The sequence below is a fragment of the Trichosurus vulpecula genome, chromosome 5 (assembly GCF_011100635.1).
Source record: "Trichosurus vulpecula isolate mTriVul1 chromosome 5, mTriVul1.pri, whole genome shotgun sequence".
NCBI classification, from domain to species: Eukaryota; Metazoa; Chordata; class Mammalia; order Diprotodontia; family Phalangeridae; genus Trichosurus; species Trichosurus vulpecula.
In genome coordinates this window covers 133087015-133113512 of record NC_050577.1, presented here as the reverse complement: position 1 = coordinate 133113512, position 26498 = coordinate 133087015, and the positions used below count along the sequence as shown (strand labels likewise).

The 26498-nt window shown below is 36.8% G+C and overlaps 1 protein-coding gene across 1 annotated transcript in view; it reads right to left on the bottom strand.

Annotated features, from left to right (window-relative positions):
• CTTNBP2 (cortactin binding protein 2) overlaps positions 1-26498 on the bottom strand; it is a 199384-nt gene that overhangs the window by 94184 nt on the left and 78702 nt on the right. The window contains exons 4-6 of the mRNA XM_036761077.1: positions 9199-10855; positions 2961-3164; positions 663-762 (exon numbers count right to left, since the gene is read on the bottom strand). Of these exons, the coding sequence (XP_036616972.1) occupies positions 663-762; positions 2961-3164; positions 9199-10855 (1961 nt within the window). The remainder of the gene's footprint in view (positions 1-662; positions 763-2960; positions 3165-9198; positions 10856-26498) is intronic.

Below are 26498 nucleotides of genomic sequence, written 5' to 3'. Positions count from 1 at the left end.
GTACCCTAAATTATACCAGTTATTCAACTGGCCTAATAAGCTTACAGAGGCAATCACTCCTAAGGTCATATGTATTTTGGGGAATGCATAATTATTGCTTCTGGCTTTATGCTGACCCCCTTTCAGAACAGTCAAGTTCCTGTTTCATGGTTTAAAAATAAAAGCTCAAAATAGGGTGAGTATTTGGGATGTAATTCTGAATAAAATATCTATTACCATAAGTTCTCATCAACTGCTGCCCCACAATCACAAGTTCTTTGAAGGTCAAGTTAAGTGCAAATAAATATCTTTCTTTTCCTTAAAAAAAAGATGACACTGCAAGTGATTTTAACCTGACAAGTCCTTTCAATATCTTTCAGTGCTTACTATAAAACAGAAAATACTAAGATAAAATACTTATGGTAGGAATGACTCTAGAAATGTTCAATTCATATTAAATTCTGAACTAAGACATCTATGTACTCTGTACATAACACTATTATTCAAATACTACAGTAGAAGGAGTTTCGGTTCCTTTCGGTACATATCTTTGAATTTAAGCCCTCATTTAGTTAACATATTTGTTTGGTATTGACTCACATTTGGCCAGAACTCAAATGTGTATGTAAATTGAAGGAAGGGGCTCTTTTCATAAAAGAGAGAAATCTTAGAATATCACTTACTTGAAATGTCCCTGAGCAGCTGCTGAACACAAGGGTGTGAAGCCATTTTTATCAGCAGTATTAACTTGTGCTTCTGCATTCAGCAGCAATCTCACACAGTCTAAGGATTTTAACAGAAAACCGCTTTAATGCTTCTAATTTGGTAGTTAAAAAGAAAATTCCCCCCACCCCCAAAGATATCCAAGCTAAGGATATTTTTCTAAAGCCCACAGGGCCTGTGGATAAGCTGTTAGTCTGATAAACATGTCATGATGGATTTCTCATAACCTACTTAGCAGTAGTTTCCAGGGACACCCAAATTCTCTTCCCCAATGTAAGGACAGACTTGAGCATTAAATCAAAATGGGAGTATTCTGTTTAAATCTGAAACAATTCCCTCTGGTTTTAATTACTTTTCTTAAAGATTATGATGATAGTTGAAAGTACTAAGGACTCAAAAATAAAGGCTCAACTAAAAACCCTGCCTCCCCCATCCCTACCTCCCACCCTCATCTTGACATATTTTTCTGGTTGCTTCAGCTGTCACCTAAACTGAAAAGTCCTCCTTTCACATAATGGTTTAATAGATTTTTATCACAATCATCTCATCAAAAATGTCTTAGTGTACACAAGTAAACCTCTTCACTAAGTATAAGTACTTGTGTTGTGGCATTCCTTGAAGTATTTGACATTTATCTAGAAAACATTTAGAGTTGTTTCTTATATTTGTTTATATTGTGTCTTGTTTCCCTAGCAGACTAAGAGTTCCCTAAAGTCAAGGACTGGCCTCTTAAATTTCTAATTCCCTCAGTGCCCAGCACAGCACACTACACAGAGTGAACACTTAATAAATACTTGTTGCCACATGCATATCCTCTATCAAAGTGCTTGCCTTCTCAAGGTGGGGGGAGGACATGGAGGGAGAGAATATTGAACTCAAAAAAATACAAAAAAAACCCAAATGTTAAAAATTGTTTTTACATGTAATTGAGGAAAAAAATAAAACCATTTTAAAAAATAATTACTTGTTGACTATTGTATTGCAACAAAGTCCTAGGCACTGTAAAAATAGTTCGACATCAGAGGCCGATATGATTTTATCAGTGGAAATGACACTAAAGAAGGATTAATATCTACTTTGTCACTGTACCCTAAGGACCCTGAGACCTTTCCATCTGACTTTTAGCTGAAACCTTCTTTCTATGTTTTCTCCCTTAAGAGCAGAGACTGTCTTGCTTTTCTATCATCAGTGCCTAGCACACTGTAAATGCTTCATAACTGCTTTATTCATTAATTTGTTCATAACAAGAGCTTACTAAAGATCACCTGGGTCAGGCACAACTAAAAAGTCAGGTGTCTTGCTCCTCCAGTTTAAAGCTCTGTTTAGTAACAACAGCCTTATTTATTCTGAGAAGTCTCTTGAATGAGTTTATGATGCACAGATGAGCTCCAACATTATTAAAAACTCTTTCCTGGTTGGATGCCCTAAAATACTGGGGTGAAAAAAAGCTTAAAAAAACCCTTCCCAGTTATCTGAATTATATTGTAATCCTTTGAACTGGATAGTTAATGTTAATTTAAATGGCCATGAATGCAGCATCAGTAGCCAAATACTATTTTACCCCCACACTAACACAGTATAGTGTGATATACTTGACTATGGGATTCTTATTTTAAGAACAAAAATAATTCACAGATTTTATCACTATGCCATTTTGACTAATCATCACATTCAATCCTCTTTAAAAAAACCAAACCAAACATCTAATTAACCATCCCCTTTGCCAAGCTGCTCTAAGACTCTAGGTCTAAGATGTTTTCTAACCTTTAAAAATGATATAATTGAATCAGAAGTTAGTGAGGGCCTAAAGCCTCTTCTTTAGTATGCATCAGTTGCTTGTTGTGTAAATTCTGGCTGTTTATCCATGCCAAATCAAAGACATCACTGATAGAATGATTTACTGAACTAGAAACATACTTTGCATTGATAAGTAACTAAAGTTAGTCATACAGAATTCATTGGTGTTGGGAATTAAGAGGACAGAACTTGTTTTTCATTAATTGAGAAATATCCTCATCAGGAAAGGCATTTGGGGATATGTATATACATGTATACACACATATACATATGCATACATATGTAATATATAGATACTTAATTTGATTCTCTTCCACAGAATTTGTTACAATGTTCAAGTGTTTAAAAGTACTCTAAACTAACAATATGAGAGTAGTAACAAAAAGTGCTCTTTTATATCTAAGTTGTTCCATTCCTTTGAGATGTGCCAGAGGGAAGCATTGAGATATCGCATTCTTTACCTGTATGTCCATTCTTAGCAGCAGAATACAAGGCAGAAGAGCCATCTTCACAGGAGTAATTAATGTCCAGTCCTTCTTCATTAAGCAGCATTGATAATAAAGTGACATTTCCCTGGGCAGCAGCTTGCTGAAGAAGGGTGGACCTGCCAGCCAGGGAGGCAGGACCACCACTCATTAGCAAAGGGGTTAGGGAGGGTGACCAGCCTGTGAGTTAAAGTGACCCAAGTTAGATGGGGAGGTGAAAGAAAATGAATATTATCCTCTTCTCTTTTAATCATACATACACACTCATTCACACACACACACACACACCATGGGGGTACACAATTTCTAACACTAATTGGTCTGTTAAGATTTAGTCTCTATTGTTATTTCACTCCTTTCTATCAGTCATTAATTTAATCTGCACACAGTGGTGATAGGTTATTTTTAGTTAAGACAGTCGCTCAGTTTATTATCACAGGTTAATGTAATGAGCAATTTTAGAAACCATCACAGATGCTAATTCTAAAATTCCTTTTCCAAATTCCAGTGCTAATCAAATATAAAAAACTGTATGTTTGTGTCTGTTCTATTTTTTTAATTCAAGATTTTAAAATAAAGTGATATTGCAGATATCAAAAATATAATTGCAATATGAAATTGAAGGGCCTTTTCCTCCCTTTGCCTTAGCCCCTCATAATAATTGAGAAATGTGACATTATCCACGAAAAGGCACCATGCACTGCTAAGGACTTCAAATATATGCTTTTAAATTCTCAGTTTGGAAATAAGATCTAATTAAGGTAGGACATGATACCATAGCAATCATCAATGGAATACATGTGATCTACAACTTAATAAAACATACGTTCACTGTATCTCAAAAATATATAAAAAGAATTACTTTGTCAGCTGATCACTGTCTGGAAAAAGCTTACGTCACCCAACAAAACAGGACAGAGTATAGAAAAGAGTTTTAATAGAAATTTCAAGAGTTATCTTAGTTAGGTAGTCTTTATCAGTATTTTGCCGCCTTAGAAAAGAATTTGTTGAGTATGTGAAGTCTGCTATAAATGCTATGGAAAACTTTCTGAACTCTTCCTTGGTCAAAAGGCTGTAAAAAAAAAGGAAAGTATAAATGCTTAATGTGAAACTAGTATTTATTAACTCAGTGCAAACTTCCAAATGAATAATTTTACAGTTATTCTCCTAGAAAACTCAATGAACCACACCCCTAACCAATGTGTGTATGTGTTATTTTCATATGTATGACTGAGATTCCCTGACAAAATACAAAATATACTATTGAATTTTATGCTTCCATTATATTAACACTAGGATAATGGTATGCCTATGTATGCAGACATTGTATCTATTTGGTTCTTACACTTGACTAGTTGATTTAATGAGCTTCCCACGTGGGATTTTTTTTAAACATAGTTTCTATTTTCAACAGAATTTAGTAAAACTGAAACTAATTTATTTTCCTAGCTAGAAAACACAAAGAAACAGAAGCTATATGTATAATTTAAGCTACTGTACTACCTCAAATTTAAAATCTGGGTATTAATGTAGGTACATTAATTATGTATGGCTTTAATCTTTACTAGATTACAATGCCCATACACAACTTATGTATTTGTGAAATTAAATATTTATGAAAACACTATAGTCCTTTCTCCATATTTATACCTTAACAATTTTGCCCCTCCAGAATTCTCCTCTTTGTGGAGTTATCTATTTATGTATTTTTTAAAAGCCACAAAATTAAATCAGGTAGAACTTTTACTGATTCACAAACTTTGCAGAGATTAAAGTTATGCACTAGAGACATTAACTATGAAACAGGATACAAACAATAGCAGGAGTACCTTGGCCTCAAACCAGATTCCTTGGACTATCTCACTATAATCATCTTTAATAAACTGTAGAATTTAGTCCAAGCTCTCTTGGACCTAATCCCAGGGGCTTTCGTTACTAAAGTCCTGTTATGAACCCGAAGGCTCCTCTAGAGCACTAACATTATGCCAAGCTTTTTTTTGAACTACTACAAAATAAACATTTTAACAACGGCCTTTTAATGTAAACTACTCTGAACCTTTTAGTTGTGGTTTCTGGGGAAGACAGTGCATTTCAAATGTAAGCATCAGAAAGATAAAAGGGGATTTTTTTTGTTTTGTTTTAAGAAGCAGTGTTTTTTATGAGTCTTTGGATAAATGAACAGTCTCACAATTAGCAGCCAGGCAGGTTTGAAAGATGAATATATTTTAATCATACTCTCTAATTTTTTTGAAGGCAGAAGCACATTTTCAAAACCTTTTTACAAAGTAATTAAAAAATATCCAGGCTGACTATTATGTTTTAACAGAAGGTGAAATTTCATACCTTTACTATTTTTTTGAGAAAGTGGATAAATGTTTAAGTTATTTAATGAAACCCACTGAAACATAATAGATGGAACCCTTCTAAAGAATAAAGTAAAAGACCACCACAGAAAGTTTATTTTCCACTTAAAATTCCTATACATTGTAAAAAAATGGTAGGCCTTAACTGATTTGTAAATAATATCTAGGAAATGACAGAACAGGACTGTGTTCATCCAGGATATTTTAGTAGTGTTAGGAAAGGTCAGTTTCATACTGGAAAGTTAGTAAACGTGAAGCCACTGTGAAAGCTTGCAAAGCATGCAATGAGGAAGGGCATGAGGACAGAAAACAGCTTCTGGCACCAGCTTCAGAATGTGGAGGTGGTTAATTCCATAGCCCACACTGATTCCCCTTTTTTCTGATTTAGTCCCTAAGCCAATCACATACAAAGAATAAATTATAATGAACTAAATCGAGATACAGAAGAATACCAAACAAAGAAAATGGAAAGGAAAAAAAATGCCAAGGGTATGGAAATTCAGCTGCCTGCAGTAATTTCTATTTTAAACATTTGTTCATCTGTCAAATCAAACATGATTATTGGAGGAGGGGGGGGTGCTGAACCATAAGAACTTTCATTCTCCTCACAAATGTTTCAACTATTTTCCCCCTGAGAATATTGTTGATAAAGAATTACATTAATTTGCAGTAAACTGTGTTCATTATGAATGCTGTAGTTTTATTTCATCTGGCCATATGATAAATATGACTGTATATCCTATTGTAAAATGACCTTCTGGGGCTAAAAAATACTAATTAGGGTCAAAATATAATGGAGTATAGTGGAATAGCTGTTCTCAGTAATGATTTCATAAGCAGTATTTAGCAGGCTCCCATCTGGGGAAGGGAGGGAGAAAAGGCAGAATGTTCCCTAGTTAAAACAGTAGGCTGGAGGAAGCTAGCTATGCTGCCTTGTTTCTTGGAGCAGTAAGAAAGGGACTGAACTATTTGGGTAGCATATGAGAAAACCTAGATTTCATACAGAAAATTTCAAATAAGCTTACGTGCAGGGATGATTTCTATCCTATAATGCATGGTGGCAAGGAGAGTAATTCCCATCCTTTCATTACTAAACACAACAAAAGAGTGCCATTCTCTGCCTTGCAATCCTGTCCTTCTGGGAATACCAAAAAAAAAGGAGGGCATCGATGGAGAAACTAGTTTGGCTAATCTTGAGCTGCTGCTGCTGCTGTTCTGGCCCTCTCCCTCCTAAGTTCTGTTCTTAAGCTCTAAGTGAGGCAGTTTTTCAAAGGCTGGAGAATTGAAGCCCTGCAGGTGACGTCTGCAGTCCAGTGCTGCACCCTATCATTTACAAAAGCCATTCTTAGAGCCTAATGCCCACTTGGTGAAAGTCATCACTTTGAGAGAACAAACACTCAAAGACTTATAGCTCTTGAGACCTCGCTAAAAAAAAAAAACAACAACACTTCTACAACGTGAGGTCAGATCACAGACAGCTTGGGCCACCTATCCTCCAGGGCCACAGGAATAACATCGGAGAGACCAGGCAAAAGTGCAAAATCTGGCTAGAGCAATGAGATTACCTATATGGCACAATAGAGAGAACACTGGGTTTTATTCCAGGCTATGACACTTAATACCTGTGTAACCCTGGGAAGTCAGCTAACCTCTAAAGACCCTATGTCCTTCCTGTATCATGTCATTGTTGGACTAGATGCTTCCTTAGACACCTATAATGTTAAACATATAAGAGTATTATCCTTTAAAGTAATAACCTTGGGAAGCTAAGTAATTTTTCTAGGGGTGAGGGGTGCCAGAAATAAAAAAATATTATAAATGTAACTGTTCACAAATACAAACATTTTAATGTACAAAGAACACAAAGAGCAGTTCCATTACCACCTGGCTAAATAAATTGAGTAGATATATAGGATCATAATTCTAAAGCTGGATAGGATCCCAAGCCTTCTAGATTACCTGTGCTATTTTACAGATCAATACACTGAGGCCTAGGGAAGTAAGATGACTTGCCTTAGGTCAAACAGCTAATGACTGTCAGATACAGAATTTGAACCCAGGTCCTTTGACTCTTACAACAGTGTTCTTTCCACTACATCATGCTGCTTCTTAAGAAGCTATACACTTCTTCCAAAAACGCTACCTACCATGGCTCAAAGTATTTTCAGAATGTCTCTTGGGAACCTGCCCCTACAGTCTTAGGATCTTATTTTGCATATCTCATTGGTGGCAAACTTTCATAATCAAGGCCTGGGGGGATGGGGGTGGGAGGTGGGTGGGTTTAGATATTGAGAAACACCAAAGTGGTGCCTAGAACCATGTTTGACACACACTATAGATCAATCCAGGGAATGAAAAACTGGGGCCAAAAATGGGATACACTATCATAAAAAGAGACAGATTTTCTCTGTGGATCATCACTAACTAGCAGATATTTCTTCCAAAGAGTCAGTCGCAAAAGTACTGTGAACAATGGCATCAATGCATTAAATCCATTACCGCCCGTGATCTGAAAGGGGTAATACTCATTTGGATATACAAATTCTGATATACTTTTTGAAATCCTATCTCACCACCTTCTCATTTCTTAAAGGAGCAATACAGGACAATGTAGACCTAGACCAAGAAGGGCCTTGGAAGTAACTGAATCTAACTCCCTCATTTTACAGACTAGAAACAGGCCCAGAGAGGCTAACCTATCTGCTTAAGACCAAACAAACTCAGCTAGAGAGGGTCTGAGGAAAGATTTAGACGTACATCTTTCTAGTTCCAAGGCCAGCGCTGCATCTGGTTACTCCTAAGCTTTTCCCCGAGTCCCCATAATATTATATAATGAGTTTGGAAGGGACTAGATAGAATTTTAACTTTCCTTCAATCCCACAAATTGCCCAGAAATGGTGATTTTTCTTGATATATTCCCAAATATCAGGAAGTCTATCTGTCACGAATTATTAGGAAGAATGCAGTGCCAAGTTAGATAAACAGCATTTGAAATAATCTAAACTTAAACCAAAGGTGTGCGAATATACTATACTTCCCTTTAAAAATATAAAAATTACAATAAAGGAGAAATAAATAGTGAAACTTAAATGTTCAAAGACATTAATACTGCCCCATAAATAAATGAATTATGGAGTATTGGCCTCAGAATCTGGGAAAACTGGGTTTACACCCTGCCTTTAACATAAGCTATGAGACCCTGGACAATCTCTAACCTCTCATTTCTGCCGTATAACGTTTTAGTATTATTACTTGTTGATCTGCATTGGTAGAAGGAGTTTTCTAACCACGAGCTCTCTAAAGTGATAAAATTAAAGACTTAGGCAAAAATAAATAAATAAAAACAGAACTAGTCAAATTTCTAAACAAATCTAGTTGATATTTTCTAGTTGGTAATAGTGGAAAGTGCCGTTATAATCCACTTTTAGAATTCAAAGACATGTCAATATATTAACTTAAGGTATCCTACTAAAATTCAAGGCTTGCAAAATAAATATTTGTTAAGGAAAACTTTTCATCTTTCCTGCTGTCTGAAGTACCCAAAACAAACATCTCTGTGCACTCCAAACCACTATTTTTAGATCTTTGTTTTTAAAGAAAAAGTTTATGAGAAAGCTAGATTTTATTTGGCATGATGAATCACCATATCCTTGAACCTTCAAGGAATAAAAGAAATAAGAAAAAGTAAGAAAGAAGGAAAAAGGAAGAAAAGAAAAAATGTCACAAATGTCAACTTAAATCAAAAAGGAAAGATTTCAAGACATTGTAAAGGAAGTTGAAGCAACTGAGAGACCAATTGTACAGGACAGAAAACATTCTCAGGAGAGGTTGCAACATTTCAATCCCTTTACCTGATGCTGTTACCAGGAGGCTGTCTGAGGCACATGGTCTACAGGATGAGGCACTAACGGGGTTTATGGAGGAGCTACAGGCAATGGTGGTGGGAATGACAAGGGGATTTTCTGAACATGCAGGTTGGCTCAGTCCAGGGGTTTCGGAAGGCCAGGCACCCACCTGAGAAGTGGCCATGGCTGAAATGGCACAGCCTGCAGGTGCCACAGTTAAATCTATGGTTGGTTTTGGTGGCAGCTGAGGGGTGGGTGACTTAGAGAGATTTTCCTCATTGATTACCCTAATTCCTTGTGGTGAACTGGAAGGAGATGAAGCCGTGGTTTTGTTATCAACTTTGGCCCCAGAGTTAGAGGATCTGCTGCTATCCATAATAACTTTGATTTGAGGGTGTGGTGGTGAAGGAGTTTGGGAGAGCCCTGGCTTTTTTGGAGGGATGGGAGGAGGATTTCCTCGGTCAACTCTTGGTACACTGGGAGTCTTTAAACTCATTCTACCAACAGGGGGACAGGTGCCAGCATCTACTGGATGGGGTGCTCCAGGTCTCACTGGAGTCCCTGCTTGAGGGCTTGTAAATCTTGACAGTGCTTGGGTTACAGTATTTCGAGCTAGCTGTTTGGCTACTAGGTTGTCGCGACTCGTGGGAGAGACATCTCTTGATGGAGGGCTTTGGGTAGTATTTCCATTTTGGTCCTGGTCATTGGCATTGCCCTGAAACCTAAATCTAGCTGCTTGGACACGTGGGTTTGGACCTGGATGCAAAGATGTATTGGCACATGGTGAATGTGAACTGTGCATAGATGAAGCTAGTGAATAGTTCTGAGAAGCTATGCTTGGTGCTGGAGAAGTGGGAGGGGCAGCATTACTGGGAAGGGGGGATGTGCTACTTGGTAAAACTGGTGTTGAGCCAGTACTTGGTCCATTTTCCTCCATTCTGTTTGGACTTGGAGGTGGGATAGTAGGTGTAGGGGGAGCAATCAAATCACCGTAGGAAGACTGCCTGTCAATAACTGGCTTTACAAAAGCTGCATTGGTGCAAACACTCCCTTTTGCACTGCCAGAAACGAGAGGACTTGCTGTTGAAGGCTTTATGGGTACAGTCAAAGGCACCTTCTTAACAGGGTCAGTACTATCCACCACTGTGTCGGTCTGACAAGCAACCGACCTTGACGTAGATCCTTCCGTCCCCACAGATATAGAAACCAAACGTTTGTCCTTTGTCTTGCGGGGAAGAGAAAGGCTTGGTTTGCTATCACTCCCCCTCTTCAGCTGCTCGATCATTCTTTTCATCTTGTCAATCTCTTCTTTGAGGTCAGTTGTGTGTGCTTCTTCTCGATTCAGCTTGGCTCGCAGTTGTTCCCTCTCTGTGTCAAATTCGGAGAGTTGTTTCTCCATCTGTGCTTCCATCTCGGCACTTCTTTGTTTCTCTGCAGAAAGTGCTTCCTCTAATTGATTTGTCTTTTTCTTTTCCTCTTCAAGACTGGCCATGACTTCTTCCAGCTTCTGGGCTTCCTCTATGATTTTGCCGGATAACTGTTTGCACTCCTTGACCAGCATTAAGACGACATGCTTATTTTTGCCACGTTCATCCTCGAGGCGAGCAGATAACTTCTTGTGCTCCTGCTCCAGTGTCTGTAATTGCAGCTTTTCCATTTCCAGCTGAAAGAGAAGGAGAAAAGTAGACTTTTAGTTAAGGCATAGAAAATTATGGAGCTGAATGTGTAGGAAGGACTATATACTTGCATATGTGTGTACTGTACATGAATTTATTTTTACATGGTATGAGTGATTTTTGGTAGACTGGAGGTTTTTTTGTTGTTGTTGTTTTTTGGCTACAGGAGTAACTCCTGAAAAACTGACAATATTAATTGGCAACTTCAAAGCAAAAAATTGAGGTCAGGAATATATTTCTCATTCCTAACTTAAAAAAGTGGCTGTAAATAAAGGATTTTTCTGCCTTACTTTGACATATCTGATATTGCCTAGTATAGGTGAAGGCTGTTTCACTGTATTAAGATACTGTAATAGGACATTAGGACATGCAAACAAACAACTGATTCAAAGGTAAACATTTTAAAGCAAAAATGACATATAAAAAGGAGAGTTTCCCTGTTAACTACATGTAGGTGCCTGAAATGTATTATGTGGAATTTATTTTCTAGCCAACTCTAGAGGAAAATATTGGTATTAAAAAGGGTAAACAGTCCACCCAGCTGGTTCAGAGTATAGCTCTATGATCAGCAACAGCAAAAATAAAGAAGCTCTCACATTTCCTTAGCACTTTAAAATTTACAAAGGATTTTCTTCACAACATGCCTGCTAGGGAAGTGGCATAGATGTTATTATCCCATTTTATGGATGAAGAAACATGCTCAGGGAGCTCTTAACTGAATCACACATCATCACATGGCAAGGAAATGTAAAATCTGGGAAGAAAACCCAGATCCTCTGAAACTGTTTATTCTTTCCACCACACTGCAAATCTAAGTCAGTATTATGGTAGCTGATTGCTAATTCAACCACAAAGAATGTTAGATATACTCAAAAGGTAATAATTAATGATTTAATGTCAACATTTTAGGGAAAAAGTCCTCAGTGGAGTGCACCAGCAACCTATGCTTGGCCCTGTGTGGTTTTAAAATTTTTATCAATTTTGTGGATAAAAACAAAGATGGCACACTTATCAAAAGTCTGTAGACAACACAAAAGTAGGAGGGATAGCTAACACCCTGAAGGACAAAGCCTGGACACAAAAAGATCACTGAGCTAGATCTTATAGAGTTCTATTTAACAGGGACAAATGAAAGGTCTTGAATTAAACTAAGGTTTAACTTGAGTTTTAAAAATTAACTAAAGTGTAAGATGGAAGAAACATGGCTTGAGAAGTTTGTCTAAAAATATGAGGCAGGTGAGGAGGGGGGCAAGATTATGGAATTTTATATTCATTATGTATTAACTTTGTGCATCAACAGTTGAAGAAGCCAATGTGTTCTTGGGCTTACAGTCAATCTGATTAATTCAATTCAACCCAATAAGCACCTATTTGTTGTTGTGGTTTGGTTGTTATTCAGTTGTGTCTGACTCTTTGTGAACCCATTTGGGGTTTTCTTGGCAAAGATACTGGAGTGGTTTGCCATTTCCTTCTCCAGCTCATTTTACAAGTGAGGAAACTGAGGCAAACAGGGTTAAGTGAATTGCCCAGAGTCCTATAGCTAGTAAATGTCCAAGGGCACATTTAAACTCAGGAAGATGAGTCTTCCTGACTCCAGGTGCAGTACTCTATCCACTGTGCCACCTGGCTGCCCCAGGAATTTTACAAGCCACAAATAAAAATAATCTTCCTTATCCTTTCAAAAAGAAAAAAAAAAGACAGAAATTGTACAGCACATTTAAAGAAGACATTTAACTCACGGAAAAGTATATCTACAGTACATGTAGAGAACAAAGTACATATTTTTTTCCTTTAAAGGATGCTATAAAATCTATATTTATTTATTTTTTACAGAGACAGTCTATCTTTGATTTATTTGATCGTGATGACAATCATAGTAGTAGTAGCTAGAATTTATGTAGAACTTCAAGGTTTACAAAGCACATTACAAATATCATCTCATTTTATCCTCACAAAAACTCTGGGAGGTAGGTGATATTTTGTCTGTGTTTTTTCTTAACAGTATTTTTCTCCCAATTACATGAGATAGTTTTCAACAGTCATTTTTTTTGTTTGTTTTTTTAATTTAAATTTATTTATTTAACATATTTGGTTTTCAGCATTGATTTTCACAACAGTTTGAATTACAAATTTTCTCCCCATTTCTACCCTCCCCCCCACTCCAAGATGGCTTATATTCTGGTTGCCCTGTTCCCCAGTCAGCCCTCCCCTCTATCACCCCGCTCCCCTCTCATCCCCTTTTCCCTTCCTTTCTTGTAGGGCAAGATAAATTTCTACCCCCCATTGCCTGTGTATCTTATTTTTTAGTTGCATGCAAAAACTTTTTTTTGTTTTTGAACATCTGATTTTAAAACTTTGAGTTCCAAATTCTCTCCCCTCTTCCCTTCCCACCCACCCTCCCTAAGAAGTCGAGCAATTCAACCTAGGCCACACATGTATCATTATGTATAACCCTTCCACAATACTCATGTTGTAAAAGAGAGAGAGCAGACACAGGGTGAGTTGAAGATGAAGGGAAGATATCTAAAAGAAATAAAATGAAATTAAGGGATGAGAGAGCAACATACTGAGAGAGGGAGATAGGGAGAGATAGAATGGGGTGGATTATCTCGCATAAAGGTGGCAAGAGGAAGCAGTTCTGTGGGAGGAGGGGAGAGGGCAGGTGAGGGGGGAATGAGTGAACCTTGCTCCCATCAGATCTGGCCTGAGGGGGAATACCATACATACTCAGTTGGGTATCTTACCCCACAGGAAAGAAGAGGGAGGAAGATAAAAGAAAATAAAAGGGGGGGGATGATGGAGGGGAGGGCAGATGGGGGTGGAGGTAATCAAAACAAACACTTTGGAAAGGGGACAGGGTCAAGGGAGAAAATTCAATAAAGCGGGATGGGTTGGGAAGGAGCAAAATGTAGTTAGCCTTTCACAACAGTCATTTTTTGTAACATTTTAAGCTCCAAATTTTTTTCCCTCCTTCGCTTCCCAAGCCAGCAAGCAATCTGATATAGGTTATACAGGTGCAATCATGTTAAACATATTTCCACATTAGTCATGCTATGAAGGAGAATCAGAATAAAAGGAGGAAAACCACAAGAAAGAAAAAAAAGTGAAAATAGTATGCTTCGATCTGTATTCAGACTCCATAGTTCTTTCTCCGGATGTGGATAGCATTTTCCATCACCAGTCTCTTGGAATTGTCTTAGATCATTGTATTGCTAAGAAGAGCTAAGTCTATCATAGTTAATCATCGCACAATGTTGCTGTTACGCTGTTACTGTGTACAGTGTTACTGTGTACATTACTTCATGTAAATCTATCCCAGCTTTTCTGAAATTCACCTGCTAATCATTTCTTATAGTGCAATGGCATTCCATTACATTCATATACCACAACTTGTTGGTATTGATGGGCATCCCCTCAATTTCCAATTCTTGGCCACCACAAAAAGCACTGCTATAAATATCTTTGAACATGTAGATCCTTTTTCCCTTTTTATGATCTCTTTAGGATACAGACTTAGTAGTGGAGTGGTATTACTGGATCAAAGGGCTTCATAGCTCTTTGGGCATAGTTCCAAATTACTCTCCAGAATGGCTGGATCAGTTCACAACTCCACCAACAATGCATTGGTGTTCCCATTTTCCCACATCTCCAACATTTATCATTTTCCTTTTCCATCATATTAACCAATGTGATAGGTATGAGGTGGTACATCAGAGTTGTTTTGATTTGCATTTCTCTAATCAATAGTGATTTAGAGCATTTTTTTATATGCCTATATATAGCTTTAACTTCTTCATCTGAAAACTGCCTATTTATATCCTGTGACCATTTATCGATCAGGGAATGACTTGTATTCTTATAAATTTGACCCAGTTTTCCATGTTTTCTAGAAATGAAGCCTTTATCAGAAACACTGGCTATAAAAATTGTTTCCCAGCTTTCTGAATTCCGAAGTACGTATTTTTAAATTGTTGTGTAAAAAGCAACACCCTGATCTGGAAACTATTTGGAAGTAGGAGGGAAGGGGAGGCACAGAAGGAGACAGTATATTTGTAGGACAGAGATTTTGGCTACAGTCAAGTGCTGATAATAGATTCGCCTATTTTGACACAGCAGCTAATTTCCTGTATGTTTGTCTTCCACAGCACTATGCATATATTAGTCTTTTAACAGTTTCCAGTGTCACTATTTCTAGCACTGTTTTTTAAAGTGCATCTACTTCTCTTTTCCTGAATGCTAGAAGTCACCGTTTTAAGGTACTATTTATATATGGTCTAATTAATAGAGGCCAATTTTCCTGCTAAAGGCTGTTTAAGGAAACGATCCCTCAAAATGCACCTTAGGAGAGTTTTTAATATATTTTAACTTTTCTAAAATTCCAATGGCTAATTTGATTGTAGAGAAATGAAAGAACAGGCAAAAACCTCAAGTCATGCAGCACAGAGCAAGCATTTAAAGAAATAGCTTGGTTTGTTAAGTAGAAAAGTATATATTATTCATGTATTCTTTTCACTTTTTCTAGCATTAAGGTTACAGAAAAAGGCTGGGAGAGAGCAGACCAGAGCTCTAGTTCTGGTTCTAATATTAATTAGCTGTATAATTTAGACAAGTGAATTTACTCCTTTGGGCTTCAGTTCCCACTTCTGTAAAAGGATGAGGTTGGCCTACATAATCAATAAGGTTTCCTTCAATTCTCAAAGCCCATGACCAGGTGACTGCTAAGATCTCTTCTACCTCCAACATTCAATGATTTCATGAACTGTCATTTCGTCTTTCCTAAAAATAATTAACCAGCATTCAAGTCAACCAATGTGTGTTAAATGCCTATGTGTAAACTGGCACTGAAGATTTCAAAATCAAAATGTCATACAGTTTCTACCTCCAAATAACTTGAATTGGGGGAGGTGTGGGGATGGAGAAGAGGGCCCAGAGAGAACAAATGGTAGCACAAAGAACTTGATAAAGGTAGCGAGCATAGGAGGCAAAAGATCAAAGTATCCTCATTTCACAGTTGTCATGAACACATTTCTTTGTTGTACTGTTCAGGTAAAATATTAGGAGGCTATCTACATTTGGTTCAGATATCTAGATTTGGTTCAAAATAATTTCAGTATTCTGTTTGTATATACTCTCTAAACAATGTTTAAAAGGAGTAATTTCTCCATTTATTCAATTTGGAATTCCTCATTAAAAAGAATAATTTCTCCATTCATTCAGTACCTATTTCCTTATCTTAAGGAAGTCAGGGGATTTCATTTCAATTCAGCAAGCATGAGCGATAATGATGACAACGAAGTTGATGTTAACAACTAGCATTTAAAGAGCATTTTAAAATTTGCGAAATGCTTCATAAATATTATCTCACTTGACCCTCGTAACAACCCTGGAAGGCAGATGCTATTATTATCTTCATTTTACAGATAAAGTGACTGAGGCAGAGTTTTGTAAAGTGACTTGCCATGGGTGATACAACTAGCAAATCTGAGGACAGATCTGAACTCATCTTCCTTCTTCCAAGTCTAGTAGCCTATCCACTGTCCACCATGTGCAAAGTGAAAGGCAGTATAGCATAGTGGAGAGAGAACTGGCCACAGAGAGGTTCCACAGATCTGGGTTCAAGTCCCACCTTTGGCATCTACTGGGTGTGTGACCCTGGGAAAGTCATTTAAGTCTTTTCAATGCTCAGATAACCCACTAGGACTTTAAATTATGGAGAAGGTGCAGATTGGTATTGGTAGAGGGAGTTACTCATCAGGCACTCTCTACACTGGTCTAATCACAGGACTAATTTTTTTTTAATTGTGCAAAGCACTTTTGGCACTGGGTAAACACAAACGTAAAAATGAACAATGATACTGGGATAAAGTGATGAATAAAACATGGTCAGTGCCCTCCAGGGGTAATAAAATCTAGGTGGGGGAACGAAACATATATTTGAGTACAGACCAATGTGGTATGTGAATGACAGAGTATAGGGCTATATTTGAAAGAGATGGTAAAGGGGATTTTGGAAGAACTAGCTTTCTTTTCAAATGTGCTTACTATTCTATTTTCAAAGAGCCAGAACTATCAACCTTGGTATGGCTTACTGCTAACAGCTCTCCCTCAATATAGTATCCTTCTGTATAGTTTATGCTATCCCACAGATCTGTCAAATGTGCAGCCTGTGGGCCACATGCAGCACTCAACACTCCTGAGTGCAGTCTGAACTAGATTAAACTGTAATTGGGAAATATTTAACAAAATAAATAAAAATTTAATACAACACAGATAACATTAGTAAATTAATATGTGGCATGCAAGGATCCTTATGTATAGATGAAGGGTCGCTTTTTCTATTTGAGTTTGACACTACTGCTATGAAGTGTTTCTAAAAAACTTGTCACCATAGAAGGATGCTTGGCTAGAGAGAGGGAGCAAGGAAAGTTATGACACTGACAGTGGGAAGCACTGGTTCTTAATGAATTAAAAACATTCTTTCCTACAGTTGCAGAACGTCATTCGGTATAGGTATAATGAGACTATAGCTTAGACATATGATTGCCTTCAATGTCAGGTCAAAGCAACAAACATTTATTAAGCACCTACTTTATGCCAGGCACTGTACAAAGAACTGGCGATAAAAAGATAGGCAAAAAAACCAGTCCCTGTTCTCAAGGAATTCACAGTTTAATGGAGGACACAACGTAAAAAAGCTACATACAGACAAGATACACACACAGACATACATACACACATATATACAAATATACAAATATACATACAAGATAAACTGGAAATAATCTGAGAAGGAAGACACTACCATTAGAAGGGAAGGGGAGGGAAAAGCTTATTTTAGAGAATGGGATATTAAGAGGGATTTGAAAGAAGTCAGGAGATGGAAATGAAAATTGCCTTTGTTACACTGTACTGTTAATGTCTCACTGAGGTATGTCTACCCACAACTACTTCTAGGTAGTGGTTTAGGGTGGTTTTTGTGGTATGGGCCTTCACAAAAGAAAGAGATTTTGCAGAAGGATTTGTGAGAATAAATGTTAAGTAGGTTGGAAGGAACGAAGTGGGTGGTTGTTTCAAGAATAGCTCACAAAGCCAAAGTGGGAGAAATGAATGAAGAGGAACACTGAACACATGCTGTTGCAAAACCAAGAAAGAAAACTACGTAGGTGGATATATAGCAGTAAATGCAAAGCCAATTAATTTCAACTCAATGTGGAATACAAAGGAGAAGCTATAGACAAACTAAAGAAAGTGAAATGATGTGGCCATTTATAGACTAAGAAAACATGAAGAATATTCTTAAAAGTAAGTCATAACTGTAAAAGAGTCTTAATAATAATTGCACAAACTTATTTTATTATTTGCATGTGTTTATGTTATAAGTTGCTCTCTCCTGCCACCCAACAATTTTCCAGTTGTTTGCATAGGTCTTATGGCCAATCAGGTCAGAATTAAGCCTTCCCACACTGTGTATTGCTATTATTGAGGAATTTCAGCGATGGAAAGGAGAGATACAGGAGAAAGGGTCAGGAGGTAGAAGAAGTGTTTCCTTTCTTCATTTATACAGCACGTAACTGTTTAGAGCTAAATGTCGGTGTCTCTACTGTATCCTCAAAGGAACTCTAACAAGCCCCTTGGGGTTCCAATCTTCAATTTAACAAAGGCTGATTTAAAACAATGAATTGCACAAAAAAGTCTTGAGAATGAGCTAAAAACAATTGCAAATGTAAAAAATGGCACAATTACTTTTGCAAAAAAATGTCATTTTACACAAGGTTCTATGTCATGCTATTTATCCATATAAACCTCCATGGTAATCTTTATAAGATGTCATGAGGTGAATACTATAAGAAGGTAGACTACAATGAATACAAATCAATATAATGGAATAAAGAATACTTATTTAAATGAGGTGGCAAAAATGTGCTGTATAAATGAAAAACAAAATTGAATCTCTGTCATGCAACTGACCTAATTACACAGAGCTATCACTGAGGAAAAGCTGTATCTGATACACTAAGCTATTGTTAGCTCTTTCTCTGCAGAAAAAGAATGTTGGTTTTGGCTTTTTATTTTAAAATATTGCTTTCAAGGCCCTTTAGTTCCTACAAGATAAAAAGGAGGCTAGGTATTTTTCACATATTTTGGAAAAATGCATAGCCCAGCTTTAACTGCAAATTAAAGTAACAAAATCTATTTGAGAAGATGAAAAAGACAAATGGAAAAGCTTTAGGTTACTGTCAAATCCCTAGAAGGCTAAGAGGGACAAAGTTCCTAGGTAATTAACAGTCTTGGTTCATTTCCAAATTGACTGCTGTACAAATTTCAGCACTACACACAAAAAACCCCCAAATCATTAATCTTCTTAGGAGTCTCAGCAGAAATGAGTACATGGATGATCATGCCTTAAGGCTACATAGCCAAGTCAGAGTTCAAGGTAAAAGTTCTGAAATTATAGCAGAAGAATTCAAAGCTTCAGCTAAGAAGACTTCATTAGGAGTCATTCATTTTGTTATTGGCTGCAAGGAAGGAATTAATGTACAATCACATACTCCTAATTCAAGTATTCTAGAACAGTAAGTAAACATTTTTAACTAGAATTTTTTAAAAAAATGAAAATGTATAGGTTAGGGATTTGCTTTCTGGCAACAATGAGCAGGCAAATTTGGTTTTTAGAGAAGACTTCTCCCTACCCCTACCCAATCCGTTCCTGTCTTCCAGCTCTCCTAGTTTTCCAGCTATTGTTTCATATCCTCTTCCTTTCTCTAGAAAGGATATTTCATTCTTCTTGGCTCTACATCTTCACCATCCAAACCAGTCTTCAACTCACTGCAGTTTGGCATTGGTCCCCACTACTCTACTGAAATTTCTCTCTCCAAGGTCACCAATGATCTGTTCTCAGTCCTTACCTTCTGTGATAATCCTGTAATGTTTGTCACAGATCACCCCCACTTTCTACTGGTTGTTCTCTTTTCCATTGCCTTCTGACACTTCTCTCTTGGTTGTCCTTCTACATAAACTGCTACTCAGCCTCCTTTGCTGTCATCTGAAATGTGTGTGCTTTAATGCCCTATCAATCTTTTCCTCTTCTTGCTATACTTTCTCCTTTGGTAATTTTATCCATTTTCAAATAAAATTTCTATGCAGGTGATTCCCACATCTATGTAGGAAGCCCAGTTTATTTCCATTCAGCTCAAATCCCCCATCTCTAACTCAGCCAGGATGTCCTGGTGTGACATCAAACTTAGTCCAAAACCATACTCATCATCTCCCTCTTTCCCACCTCCAAACCTACCTCTTTTCTTAATATCTTTATGTTTCTTGAGGGTAGCACCATATTCCTGGCCATACAGATGTGAAACATTAGCATCATCTCTAATTCTTCAAATCGCTTCCTGTTCAATCATACTATAGCACAATGCTTTGGGCCCTTCTCATCTCTCACTTAGGCTATTGCGAGGACATCCTATGTGGTCTCCTTACCTCCAGTCTCTTCCCTCTTCGATCTACATTTCGCTTCAATGGATTTGTGATCTCATCAGCGTAGGTATGCTTTCCACTAGTACCAAGCAAACCTCGTCTATGTATTTTTTTATTGTTGTCCATGTCTTTCAATAAATCCTCCACAGAAAACCTATCTACTCAGTGTAATAAAAGCTGTCTTCAAAGTTTTTTTGTATTTTATAGATATGTTATTCATCATTCACTTTCACTACATGATTGGCCCACCTTCTTTTAGTTCTTCAGAGGTAACAATATTCCACTATTGCATCCACACAGGACCACAAGGAAGATACCAGTGTTAAAAAGATGGATTTTTGGAGCAGAGAACAACTTGGGATTACTAAAAGTAGGTGCAATTTTCCAAATGAAAACCAATCACATAATTTCCTCCAAAGCCTGGTCCTACCTAACAGCCAAAATGGTGTGCTTTTCCAAGATACATGGACTAAATCAATAAACGGGTTGTCCATGAATCTGCATGCCATAATCTCAGCAACATAAAATCTTCTATTTGGTTTTACTGGGGCCAGAGGAGAAATGGATGTATTGTTTTCAGCAGCATCTATTTCTTGCCAGAATCTTTAATCATCCCCTGGTAAAGCCAAGGATCATCAACATAAAAATTATTTTAAAAATGAAGATGTCATAACAACATAAATATTTGGTAGAACTTGTATCCTAGGGTTCAATATGATCAGCAAGATGTCATTTGTAAACAGGAACCTCATCACCTCGTCCTACAGCCATCCTTCCATTTAGAATTTGCACAGGGTAGCAATCAAATGATAAACTTTAGTAAGCACCTACTATATATCAGGTACTATGGTAGGCAAACAATGACAGCAGTCAACAACTTTGGCAAGAACATGTCTATTTTGTGCCCTACTCAATACTGATAATCAGAGGATCTTTGAATAAAGTCATCTCTCCATTTGCAAAGCTCTAGGAATCTCGAAAAACCTTAACATATACCCGGGAGACACCTTTTTGGAGCAGACAATTTAAAGTCTCATTGTCCCCTGTTCATTCAAAACCAAAATGACTTGGCCAAAACAAACAAACCAACAAAGAGTGAGAACTTTCATTTACTACATGTTTTATTAGCTATGTGACTGTGAGGACAATAGTTTTAAGAACCTCCTCAACACATGCATAGATTATTCTTATTAAAATTTTTATATGGATGGGAAAAAGGGCACAAGGGTAAGTGTTTACTGATATTGTGTAGGTGAACTTATTCTTCCCAGATACAACTTTATTTTAAATCTTTACTTCTGATTTAAAATCGTGTTGCTTTCTAGAATTTATTTATTCTACATGTATATGATCTGGTCTAGCCACTTTTCTTGAACTGAATGCCATTTCCACTTACTCATATATCCTTACAGCATCAGTTATAGAGTTGAAGGAGTACAAATTTGATGATCCCGTTCTCATTAGTGAGTTTAAAAAAGTTGATATGGAAATACTGGTAGAACTGTTTGATTTTATATCTATTTGTTGTTCTTCTATAAATGCTCTCAGGATAATCTAGTTTTATTAGATCTTGTGCCAAACAGCTTTAAGGCTTGTCATCTCCACTACTTTCTCCATTTTGTGAAATGCTGCTATTTGTAATCTTCAACAATCTTCTTCCTTAATGTTTTTTTTTTTCAAAATGGGCATATACTCTAAAGCATCATTGTACTAAACGGCTCTGTCTCTCCTCTTGACCAAGAGATCAAATGTTGGTTGTATGTTTCTGGGCTCATTTGATGACCTTGTGGTAACAGTTGTTTTACATGCCAAAGAAATGGAAAAAGTCAGAGTCAATGTCTTTAAAATTATATACACTTGTCACCTGTCAGGGCTAACAACTAATTCAAATAGTAGCAAGAGTTAGAGCTATAACTAAGCTACAGTTATAACTTTCCTATAGTGTCATTTTCTTGAAAAAATATTAATGCTTTTTTGTTTTGTTTTACATCACCATTATTTCCCAATAACATCTTCTACTACCAAGGAATCCTCTCTGATAATACAGAGAAATAGTTCAGCAAAAGAAATGAACACCATCAATCCCATATGACAGCAGATACAACATTCCATTCTTTGCCAACAACACATCTAGAGAAGTGAAATTTTTCATCACAAGTCCTGTGAAATCAAGATTAGTCATTAGTCTGAATTATGATGTCTCTTAGTGTTGTTTTCCTTTATATTGTTATGATCTGTGAGTAGATTATTCTCTTGGTTTTCCTTTCTTCACTCTGTATCAGTCTCTAAGCACAAGTCTCTAAGCATCTTTTTTCCACTGAATTTGCCACTTAAAGATCCTATCCAGCTCTCTTTTATTCAAAAGTAATATGTGGAAGGCATCAAATCTCTCAAAAATTAGCCTCCCGCCCATTTGTATATTACAATTTGGTTTAAAGGATAAGTTATTCTTGGATGTAGATCCTTTGCCTTTATTTTTCTTTGTCCATTCTTTACTTGCTGGTATTTGATGCATAGTCCTACAGCTTCTTCCATTTGTAGTTTTTGTTCTCCAACCTGGAGTACCCTGCAGTTTGTCAATCATGTTTCTAAACACTTTACTTTTGGGGGGTTTTCTCTCTGGTGACCTTGGAAACTCATCAATTTAACGTAGCTTCTGGTTCTGACAATTGTCTTTTATGATTATTTGAACAATTTTATCTGGTTATTTAGTTTCACCATACCTTTCAGGCAGCTTGATGATAATACAGTAACTCAATCTGCCTTGTTTCCCATTTTATTTTTAAACTAAGCTTCAATACATCTAGTTGTATCACTGAAATTCTGAGATTGAGTTCCTCCCTTCTTTTTTTCAGGATCTACACTATTATGTTAATGTTTTTTCCAGTTTCTGTTTTTCCAGCAAGACCTCTCATTCTATTCTTTATCTCTTCTTTCAAAGAGTGAGGGAGAGAGAGAGAGAAAGAGAGGAAGAGAGAGAGAGAGAGAGAGAGAGAGAGAGAGAGAGAGAGAGAGAGAGTGTGTGTGTGTGTGTGTGTGTGTGTGTGTGTGTGTTCTGCCCTTTTACCCTAGAGCTTCTTGCAGACCATCCATTCTATTTTCTGGGGTTCTACAAATACTTAATCTATACTTTTTCTCTTCTGGAGTTTAATCCTGGGATTTTCTTAACAGCTAGGATACTGAAATGAGTAGCAGGCACTTAGTAAATGTTTATTCCTTTTTCTTCCCACTGAACAAGAGAAAAAGGAGATAGGTCAGTCATTTCAATTCTTTTTATGACATCCTTTATTCTTTTTATTGTGAATTCCTTATTGGTTGTATGCTACAGCCTTTTCTTACCCAGCATATATCTTTCCACTGCCCTTTGTATATTTAACATATCAAAGGCAGTAGTGTTTTAGGTCTCACTGCCATAAACTAAAACTGGTAAAAATGACTATATATTTTTTAAATGGCCTATGATGTTTTAAGAAAAATGTGAGGTTCATTAAAGTGCTTTCCCATTTCTGGGAAAAAATCCAGGTTGCTCACCTCCTTCTTTTCAACTCTGGGCCCACATCACTAACCATCTATTGGAAAACTCTGGAAGATATCCATTCAGATGTATGTGGAATATGGACAAGAGACATTCTTCATTCATTTGGTCTTTCTTGTGTGGATGGACAGAGAGGCCAAACTATTTTTGAATGATAATAGATATCTTCCAAGTGGTTTTTACAATATCCTGGTGCTTGATGCTATCAGCACAATGTCATCTACAATTAAGAACAGTTAGAGAACCTCACAATACACTGGAAATACCTCCTTGTTTTGAACTTGACACTGGGTTGCCATCATCTCAGTGATAAGCACCCTTGCTGAGTAAATGTCTTTCCATTTTATGCCTCACCTGACTTAAGGCAGGAGGAACAATGTCCTTTTTCCATTTCTGGATCCTTAGTTCCTGACACAATACTTTGTATAACTTAGAAAGCCAGGAAAAATAAGTTATCACAAAATAGTACATTTAAAATTTTAAGAACATAATTGAAATGCACTATATCCAAGAAATACAAAGTAAGTTTCAGTGACATCAGCTGAAATGCACTGGATCTTGTCGATGTGGTTTGTGGGTTTGTTTTTCTTAAAACCTCTGGAGACTTTAGTGGTTTTCTACAAGGCTTTGTAGAGGTTTTGAAAAGTCTAGAGTAAAATTTGTATGAATTTGCCAAACTTCATTAGATAGCACTTCATGATACCACTGCATTATATGGTTCTTTTAAGTTCCCAGGATACTCCCTATGTCATAAGTGTACCCTTTGTTACCTTTATTCAGTCCTAAACTAAATGAAAATTGGCCCTGTCCCCTAAAATATATTTCTGTATGTTTTGGTATATGTGCAAACATGCCATTGGAAGCTAAAAGAAACAAAGTCCTTAATATTCAATGTAGTGTTTAAGTCAATCTTTTCCTAGATGTTAAATGTGAAATATTAAAGTCCTCTGAAAAGGAAAAACAGAAGAATTATTTCCATTGTACTTTAATTATGGATGAAAGAAGGAAGGAAATAAACATTGATTAAGCACCTAGTATGTGCCAGGCACTGTGCTAAACATTTTATAGTTGTCTCATTTTATCCTCACAACCACCCTGGGAGGTAGGTGCTACTATGATGTCCATTTATAGCTAAGGAAACTGAGGCAGATGAAGGTTAAGTGACTTGTCAGGTGTCGCACAGCTATTAAGGGCCTAAGATCACATTTGAAATCACATCTTCCTGACCTCAGGTCCAATGCTCTATCCATTATGCTTACCAAGCTGCCATTAGCAGGCTTCATAGTAATAGCTTGGTGATTTTTAAATAAAAAGAAGCTCATTTAGTTTTTCTGACCTTATTACATTACTGAGGCAGCTAGATGGCACAAAGACCCAAGTCCAAATCCTACCTCAGACATTTACCAGCTGTGTAACATATTTACCAGGCAAGTCAATTAACCCCTAAGCCTCACTTTTCTCATTTGTGAAAGGGAGATAATCTAAGTATCTATCCCACAGTAGTATTCTGGGAATAAAATTAAACAACATAGGTGAAGTACTCTGCAAAGTGTAAACCAATGTTTCAATATTAACTAAGATTATTTCTTCTCATAAAGGAAGGTCAATGAATATTCAGCAGCCAACCACAATGCCAAAACCTGTTTTCTTAGGCTGTAGAATAATTCAAGGGGCAACTAGGTGGCACAGTGGATAGAGTGCTGGTATTAGAATCAGGAAGACCCATTTTCATTTGTTCAAATCCGACCTCAGACACTCTACTAGCTGTAGGACCCTGGGCAAGTCACTTAATCCTGCTTACCTCAGTTCCTCATCTGTAAAATGAGCTGCAGAAGGAAACGGCAAACCACTCTAGTATCTCTGCCATGAAAACCCCAAGAGGGATCACAAAGAGTCAGACACAACTGAAACAACTGAACAGCAAGAGCAAAACAATTCAAGTTTTGTATATGTAATAAGTTCATAGGCCACAAAGAAGACCATGTCCAAAAACTCAAGCAAATGGAAAAAAAGACAAAGATATCAAAGTTAAAGAAAAAAAGAAAGTGTAAGGATAAAGTTTTAACAAGGCCCAGATGTAATTCAGCTATCTTTTCCTTTCAAGTTTCCTTGAAGTATCATTTTCTTTTCATTAATGATCTTATTACTGAAATTTAAAACAAAGTATTTTCCATTATTGTTCTTTTGTGTGTTTTTGTGCTACATTAAATTTACTCTCTGTTCTAAATAAGTGCCACTGCTGATCACTGACCTTAGAATATCTGCTTAGGAATCAGAGCAAAGCCCAATGGAGTATCACACAACTGTCAACCAAAAACTTAATTTCAGTGGGCAGAAAAGGCTACAGACTACGGTAGCAACCAAATCTTACCAGGAAACTATAATATATTAATATAGTGTATCACATTAACACATTAGCATGATATATACAATATAATAATTCCAAACTTTTCCAAGCAGTCAACGACAGCCTTGACTGAACACTGGCTATGTATAAAGTATTATATCAGATTCTCTGAAAGTGATGAAGGAATTTGAATACTTGGTCCTTATACTTGGAGGAATTTAACCATTTAATAAGAATGATACATCGAATAGATCTAAAATTTACATAACAA